Genomic DNA, 8,792 nt, shown 5'->3' on the forward strand with positions numbered 1-8,792 from the left:
GAAGGTGACAGCTGAAACGTTGTTACTTGCCCTCACAAGATTTCTTGCTGAGAACAGGTGGCTAAGAAACTCAGAACTCCTTTATAAACCCCTCTTCCCTAAAGGGAAAAGGCAGAATAGAGAAATGGGACTGGATACACCAAGAGCATACAGCAGTCTATGCTCCTGGGATGGGATGAGAACTTCGTGGCCCCTGGAGTCAGACATGGATCCCAGTACCAACTCTGAAGCTTAACTATCTGCTGATGATGAAAGCATCCACTTCTTTGAACCTAAACTCCATAAAATGCAGATGGCAAACTCATCCTTCTAGTGTCATAATGAAGATTAAGGAAGATAATTATATAAAGCTTTTTATTAGTATAGTAGCTGTTCAAGAAATGCGTTCCCCTGCCCCCACTCAGAGGCAGGACAGAGATTTTATCATCCCAGAGTAGAGGTATCATCTGAAGGCAAGACGAATGCCATCTAAAAACTGCAACTTCTACTTACTAGTTACTGTTTGTTTTTGCAAAGCTGTGTAACATTTATTCCTAGTTACTGTCACTTACTACTGCTGTCCTATTAATTTTTCCAGCTTGTACTGTGTATCTCCAACCTAGCCTGTGTTATAGTTAAAAAGAAATACCCCTCAAGTGGAATCATTCTCTCACCTAGGGAAAAAGCCTTCTGAAGAAAACCTACAAGGTGCCTATATTTACTTAAAAAAATTTTTTTTCTCTTGTAGCAACCTGATCTGTTAATTTTAAAGTTTACTTGACATTGGTCTTTTTTTCTCTTCGATCCTACGCCCCACCCCAAGGCCCCCTGCTTGTCCTGGTTATTCAGCTCTCACCTATACATGAGACCATGGCTTCCTGATGCTAGAAACTCATTCTCAACACAACCTGTTTGGGGAAGATACCCAACCAAGTGGGTCTAATGGTGCTATTGACAACACCTCCGTGTAGGTGGTCTGCTTGTCTCCCCATCTACAGGTGTTGATTCTTTTGGCCCATCAAAAAGCACTCGGAAGTGCCCTTAATGTAAATATTTGAAGTGTGTGTATGCAGGACAGTCGGTTAGGTGCCGTAGAGTCGGGTTCCCACTCATAAGGACCCCATGTACAACAGAAGTGAAAGACTGCTCCATCGTCACAATCACTGTTTGAGCCCATTGTTGCAGCCACTGTGTCAATCTATCTTGTTGAGAGTCTTGCTCTTTTTCGCTGACCCTCCACTTTACCAAGCCTGAGGGACCAGGGAACTGGTCCCTCCTGACCACATGTGTACGGAGGGGCTGAAATCCACTATCTTGCTCAGTCTGGTAAGTCTTCCGTCTTGACTTTCCAAGTGCTGCTTGCAGCAGGAGGAGATCGTACTTTCCCTTCCTCAGGCCTTAGTAGGTAAACAGGCCAGGGTCCGAACGGGCCCCGCCTTGGGCTTATGGGTTTCGTGACGCACTTCCCCGCCCCTTCGGGCTTTCGAAGGCAGCGGGGTCGCCATGTCCTGCATGCCCCACAGACATTTCTCGGCAGGCAGGAAGAGCTCTGTGTCCAGGAAACGTCGCTCTGGTCCATTGCCCACGGAGGACCCTTGCAATGGCACGTGCGTCGACTTTTCCAAGCGGGTTAGTTTCTCCTCCAAGCCATGGTGGGACCTGCGGGCCGGGGGCAGAATCTGCCCTCTCCGACTTGACTGGGGGCAGGAGACTCACAGTGAGGAGTTGTGGAAGCCAAAATTCACGTCCACACTCACGTTTACGTCCCTCCACACACACACACCTGAAAGGCACGGGAAGTCCAAGAGGAGATAAGACAGATTTAACCTGCAAAGGGTTGGCACCGGGGAAAGCAAAGCTCTTCCGCCTGCGTCTTGGACAACCCTGAGCAGGGCCCGGGGACCATAATGATCTTCTCTGCCGCTGTCCCTTGGCAGAGCAGCCCATCTGGACCCAGGGCGTGGAAATTTAGGAGCATGGGACGATAGGCTCCCAGACGCAGAAGGTGAATGAGCCTGCTGGCTCCAGGAGGTTCGCTTCTAGAGCCAGGGTTGTGCGTCTGCTCACAATCCCTGCCACCGCCTACTGCCTCGGAAGCGGGACTCGGGCGCTGGCCGCTTGTCCCGCGTTGCGCGTAAACCCCGCGGAAGGACAAGCCGGGACTCTCAGGTGGAGCCTCCAAGTTTTGCGACCGTGGCAGCTGTCCTAGCCCCCGCAATCGTAGCCAGACCCCAGCAGTTTTAGGACCCCGCAGCTCCAGGCCAGCGGGCGGGGGCGGGCCGTGCGCTCAGACAGTGACAGGTGAGCACCGCGGCCAATGGCTCAGGCCGCCGCCGGCACCTCCCCCGGGCGCCCCCTGGGCCGCGCCCGCCAATCGGCTGCCGCGCTGCGCCTTCAAGTGAGAAGAGTTGGGCGCCCGGCTCCTTACTACGGCACCAGCGACATTTTGCAGTGGGTGCCCGAAGGGCTGGAGGGCAGAGCACCCGGGCTCTGCGGACCGGCGCGCAGCCGCCTGGTCGAGTGAGTTTGGGCGAGTCCGAGCGAACGAGTGGTGTGCAAACGCGCCTGGGGCCGGGGAGCAGGCGCCACCATGGTCACTCTCGGCTGAATCCCGGCAGCGAATCTGATTCTTAGCAACTACTACTCTACTCCTACTCACAACCCCGGGGCTGGCCACCTCCACGCACAGACGCAGCAAGCCCTCCCACGGCCACCACCACCTTCCACTAGCCCCTGCACGCCAGCCCCTAAACGAGCAGATGGAAAAATCCAAAAATTTCCGCATCGACGCTCTGCTAGCGGTCGACCCCCCGAAAGCAGCCTCGGCGCAAACCTCTCCGCTGGCCCTGGTCACGTCGCTCGCGGCAGCCACAACTGGCCACGGCGGCGGCAGCGGCGGCGGCGGGGCGAGCAGTGCGGGCAGCGGCGGCGGCAGCAGCAGCTGCAGCCCTGCGTCCTCGGAGCCGCACGCGGCCGCCGCCGACTGCCTGCGCGCCGAGAGCCCGTCGCCGCCGCGCCTGCTGGCAGCGCACTGCGGGCTGCTGCCCAAGGCTGGCTTCCTGGGAGCTGGCGGCGGCGGGGGCGGCGGCGGGGCCGGCAGCGGCGGCGCTGCCGGGGGCCACCACCACCACGCGCACCCGGGCGCGGCCGCCGCCGCCGCAGCTGCTGCTGCCGCCGCCGCCGCCGCCGCCGCCGCAGGGGGCATGGCCCTGGGGCTGCACCCGGCGGCGGCGGCGGCGCAGGGCGGCGCGGGCCTCCCGGCGCAGGCGGCGCTCTACGGCCACCCGGTCTACGGCTACTCGGCAGCAGCGGCGGCGGCGCTGGCTGGTCAGCACCCGGCCCTCTCCTACTCGTATTCGCAGGTGCAGGGCGCGCACCCCGCGCACCCTGCCGACCCCATCAAGCTCAGCGCCGGTACCTTCCAGCTGGACCAGTGGTTGCGCGCGTCCACCGCGGGCATGATCCTGCCCAAGATGCCCGACTTTAACTGTGAGTACCAGCCTCGCCCGCCTGCTAGCCAGGCCTGCCTCAGGAGGGAGCGGGGGACCCACCCCCGCCGCCTCTGGGCCTAGGGTGAGAGGAAAATATGGGGGGCAGGGGTTGCACTGGCAGTCGGTTCTCTCGCGCATCCTACACACCGTCTACACCTTGCGCCGCCTCCCTGTCTCTCTGCTATCTGCTCGGAGCGAGCTGCGGAAGGGCTGCGCAACCGAGTCGGCTTTGCCCCGGGCCTGCTAGGACTGTGCGGGCTACGGGCTGCGAGATTTGACGCAAAAATTATTAAAATGGCTACACACTGGTTTCGCCTTCTCTTCCAGTTTTCAAGGGAAGGGGCAGATGGAGGTGTGAGACTAAAATATAATGATTAACCTTGCGGGCTGGAGAAGGAAGTGGCGGGAAAAGGCGAACCAAAGAACGCTCTGAGTTAGGTAGGGACTAAGGATCAGGGTTCACCAAAACCAAGGGTTAAATCCCAGAGGAACCGGTATGCTCTGGGTCCCCATTCCATGGCTCTGAAGAGAAACCCGGCCTCTCCTGACGAGAGAAGAGATCCAGGAGCAACGAACTAGAAACGGGCTCAGAAAGGCCCAGGGCCTGCAAGGCCAGGGCGCGGGCCATCCCCTGGTCTGTTCCTGGGCGCCTGCACGCCTTTGGAAGCGCGCCGGGTCGGGATGCGCTGTCTTTACAAGAGGCGGATGGCTTGCCTTCAACGCAGCGATTCCGCGTTCTTGTGGGCCGGGGGTGCACCCTTCTGCTTCAAGAACCCCGAAGCGGGGAGCGCCGCTCTGTAACGAACCCCTCTCCGAGGTGGAAGCGAGACAGCCGTCAGCCATCTCCGACCCTAGGGAGAGCCACTGGGGCTGCGAGCGCCGTCCTCGCCCAACTAGGCCCGGAAGCCTAGGGCGGCTCGGTGTTTCCTAGCACGCGCTGGCGCCTCGGGGCCCGCGCTCCGGGCGACTCAGGCTCTCCCGCTCGGATCCGCTCTGTGGTGTGATGGCTTACTTCGAGTCAGGCCAGAACAAGAGGAAGGTGTACACGGATTTATTTTTTCAGGCGCTGAACATCCAAACAAAAAGGTCCCATTGTTTCCGTCTGAGTGGATTTGTTTAGACTTGGCAGATGCAGGCATGGGGGAGGAGGGGAGGGAAACAAAAAAGAAAACAGAAATAAACACTTGCCAGAATTCAGATTCCTTTGCTAGGAGCCATGGTTTTGACTAAACAGAGCAAAGCTAGGACCCCAGAGAGCTGGAGATATCACAGGGGAGTGATAAAATCCCAACGTGTACACTATTTACCCACGGGGCACCGCCAGGCCTTTACCAAGTCAGCTCCAGCGGAGGCCGCCAGGGCCACTCCGTCCTTTCCCGTGCAAGAATCAGCCCCTCCTCACACCCGCAGCAAAGAGGAGGGGAACGTCGCAAATAAGCGTCACCTCTCAGTTTGTAGGGTCAGACTTTTCGACGAAGCCTGCGAATCCCGGGTCAGGCAAACCCAGGCCGCACTTCCGGACCTGGCGTAGGAGCCCAGCAACCCTCCACCAATGAAAAGTCTGTTGTAGTGCAGCCCCCCCGCCCCAGAGATTGTTGGTTTGGACCTATATTTTCACCCGAAGGGTACGGGTACGGCTCCAGTGCCTCCCTGGGCGCCAGGTTACTCAGGCCCCCGGGTGGTTCCCAAGACCTTCCCTCCCCCTCCCCTGAAGCAGGGCGCTTGGGTCCTGTGTGGAGCCCAAGGTTGCCCTGAAAGCCTATTAAAACTGGACCCCTTTGCTAACACACCTCACCCATCTCTGATTTCTAATCTTGACCTAGAAGTGGCCGAATTAAAACGCACTCAGCTTTACGAACGGAAAAGAGATCTGAATACGGCCATCGTAAAGCGCCATAAATGCAGGCAAGGACGGTGGAATTCGTTCTGAGAATCCCTCTGTTTCCAGTCGCCGGAGAACCTGTTTGGTTCCCTTTAATTGGTTGTCTCTGCCGGTCGGATGGCATTTCCCAAATGGCCCCTTCGGAGCCTGGGTTTTAATTAAAGTTCTAATGTATTGTCAAGTTGGGAATTCGGAGCCTTGTTTAACTAAAGCGGGGGGCGTGGGCCTTCCAATAAAGCAAATTGCGGTCCCTGGGGAACCTGAGCTCATCCTGGCCTGGTCCAGGCCTCTTTTCTTTCCTTTCTTACTTTTATTGTCTAACACTTGTCAGGCTCCTGGGAAATCAAGGGAAGTCTCGTTTTGAGGTCATAAAATTCTCTGTGATGTAACCGTGCGAAATTATGCAAATAAAGCCGGCGAGGCCTCCGCCTGTGGCGCTGCCAGCCGGATCCGCGCCTACGCTCTGGCCTTTAATTTGCGTAATGAGAATTGACCAGAAGAGGCTTCCAATCCCCGCTGCCGCTTTGCCCTTTCCGTGCCCCGAGGTGCGGGGAGGGCGGACGGTTGTTAAGAAATGTTTAAATATGGGAGGCTCCCTGATGAATATACATATTTAAAAATGGACATGGACTTTTTTTTTTTTTTTTTTTTGAGGCTGTGGGGCTGGGAACCCTGCACCAATTCTTCCCTTGGTGGGAAAAAATAGAAGTGGCTGGCTGAGTTGAGAAAGGCGCCGTGAGGAGAGAGGAGGACGGCTGGTCACTCCTGGTCACTCGCTCCTCTACCTTTGGTCAACCTTTTCCCTGTGAAGCCCCTCCCCAGATGGAGAGGGTTCCTTTGAGGGAGGGGCCCTCTTTAATCAGGACGCCCAGGCTCTGCCTGAGACAAGAAAATCTGGTCTTGGTTCCATTTGGGGGTCTCAGTTCTGGGTTCCAGGGACTCTGGCGTGGCTGCCCCTCTTCTTTGGGGAAGCTGAGGGAAGAATGGCGGAGCTTTCCACGGGGCCGGGCAGGAAACAGCCGCGGGTCTGTATATATGTATGTATGTGTACATATGTATATGTGTATGTATATATATATTTATAGAGATGGAGTGGGGACGGAAGTCCGTGTGAGCCGGGGTGCGAGCCTTGTGCTGTTTTGTCACTCTGTCCTTTCCCGGCCCCGCAGCCCAGGCACAGTCGAACCTGCTGGGGAAGTGCCGCCGGCCCCGCACGGCCTTCACCAGCCAGCAGCTGCTGGAGTTGGAGCACCAGTTCAAACTCAACAAGTACCTGTCGCGGCCCAAGCGCTTCGAGGTGGCCACTTCGCTCATGCTCACGGAGACCCAGGTGCGCTGCCTTCCCCTTGCCGGCTACCACCCCAAACTCATTCTCGCCTCGCTCGCAAGCGAAACCTCATTGCAGGCACTCTGGACCCTCGGGCCCCCCTGAGTGTCTAGAGCTGTGGCTCTTGCCAGTTAGGTGCCGAATAATATCTTGAGCCAGAGTTCAGACTCCTGGTGCCCGGAAGTTTGATTAGGCAGGTTCAGGGTAAGGGCTAGGGATCTGCATTTTAACACGCCCTCCTCAAGATTCTGATACAGGTGTTCCCCACCCACATTCAGAAATTCTGTCCCAAAAGAGAAGGGGACATACTGATATTTACAGAGATGCATCCTAACTGCCCTGTGGCTTCCCTCCCGAGACCTAGGGCGTCCTTAGAAAAAGAACTAGGTCTGAGTCCTTGGGGAAGTGGTCAGAGCCTTCATTTGAGCCTCCCAGCCAGACTCCGTGGAGCTTGCTGATGAGTGTGTGTGTGTGTGTGTGTGTGTGCGTGTGTGTGGCGGGGGTCTCCTCTCGGAAATTATGAGCCTCCTCTTCCTCCTTCAGCTTCTAGGTCTGAGATTTCATTTTAGGGCGGAGGTGGGGGAAGACAGGGGATGGGTAGCTCCCAGCAGGGGCTCCCGGGCCACGCAGCCAGGGAGTGATTTAAGGGAGACGAAAAATCACTGGGATCGGGTAGCGGCTTTCTCACGCCAAGACTGCCCACTTTTACCCCCAGGTGAAAATCTGGTTCCAGAATCGGCGGATGAAATGGAAACGCAGCAAAAAGGCCAAAGAGCAGGCGGCGCAGGAGGCAGAGAAGCAGAAGGGCGCGGGCCCAGGAAAAGGCGGCGGCGGCGACGAAGAGAAGGAGGACGAGGAGCTGCTGGGGCCTCCAGCCTCCGGGGAGAAAGGCAGCGGCCGCCGCCTTCGGGACTTGAGGGACAGTGACCCCGAGGAGGACGAGGAGGAGGGCGACCAGGACCCTTTCCCCTACAGCAACGGCACCGACCCGAACGCTCCCTCCTCCGACTGCTCCTCAGAGGACGACTCGCCACACACGCGGCCTGGTGGCCAGGGGCACCAGCCCCCGCCGCAATAGGAGCCCCCTGCACCGGCAGGGACCGGGTGGGGGCGGCAGGAGGCTCGGCCTGGCCCCTGCCCCACGGGTCGGTCCAGGTGGGAGAGGCAGAGCGCGCCCTGCCGGGTGCCCACTGCGACCTGAGTAGACGAGGAGGCTGTGGATGGGTCGCTTTCTCTCGACCTCCGGCTCCGGCTTTCGACCCGGCGGGTCCCACCTCCCCTGCGGCCTCCGACCCCTCTAGGGCCTGCGCGCCAGGTCTCCACGGTCTCCGCCTCGGATCTTCTGACAGGGGCTTGGAGCACTCAGTCTCTGGGCTTGCCAGGCCTGGCGGCCTTCCGATTTTGGCCTAGCACCTCTTCTGTTTTCAAGGGACAGAGAAAGGGAGCCCCCTGGGCTTCAAACGTGAACTCTTTTTCTTTTTAATGTAATTGGTTAGTGTTGGGGCCGGGGAGGTGTTTGTGAGAAGAACCAACCAATACCAGAAGATGCCTCCCATCTTCGCCCCATCAGAGAAGGTGAAAACCTACAGTGTTAAACGACCTTTGAAACTTGAAACGGTCTCTGGAAATGCCGTTCTTGCGCTGAGTGTTGCGGGGGGGGGGGGTGGGGGGGAGGTTTGTGCTTATGTATCTTAGGGGAAAAACACTTAATGTCATGAGCATTCAAACTGATGGAACTCAAAACTGTACTGTCTTTATTTTTGTATACTGTATTTATATATGAAAAGAAGCGTCTACTTATGCATGCTAAATTATTATTTAGCTTCTCCCATCGCCCATGATGGAATGTAAAATAAATCGGTTTTTTACTGGATGAGAGTACAAATCTTTTGAGGATGTTTTATGAAAACAGGTTTTACTATTTTCTGTTTTGTTGAAACGGGGAGGGGGCGAGTGAGGAGGTTGTCTATGCTGTTATTGACAGCAGAGGTAGTGGTGTGGGCTGAAATCAATCGGAAATGGGTGTTGGTTAAGTCATCTCCCCTCTAGGTCCTGAGGTGGGGGGCGAGGAACCTTGGTTCCCAATGGCTGGGCTGCCGCAGGTGTGAAGTGT

The 8,792-nt window shown here is 57.1% G+C and overlaps 1 protein-coding gene across 1 annotated transcript; it reads left to right on the forward strand.

Moving 5' to 3' along the window:
* The first annotated feature begins 2,440 nt into the window (after positions 1-2,440).
* Positions 2,441-8,291, forward strand: MNX1 (motor neuron and pancreas homeobox 1). Its single transcript, XM_049862591.1, has 3 exons — positions 2,441-3,468; positions 6,522-6,682; positions 7,395-8,291. The coding sequence occupies exons 1-3, from the start codon at positions 2,739-2,741 to the stop codon at positions 7,755-7,757; spliced, it is 1,254 nt and encodes a 417-aa protein (XP_049718548.1). The 5' UTR covers positions 2,441-2,738; the 3' UTR covers positions 7,758-8,291.
* Positions 8,292-8,792: the final 501 nt, after the last annotated feature.

The sequence above is a fragment of the Elephas maximus genome, chromosome 20, assembly GCF_024166365.1.
Source record: "Elephas maximus indicus isolate mEleMax1 chromosome 20, mEleMax1 primary haplotype, whole genome shotgun sequence".
Lineage (NCBI taxonomy): Eukaryota > Metazoa > Chordata > Mammalia > Proboscidea > Elephantidae > Elephas > Elephas maximus.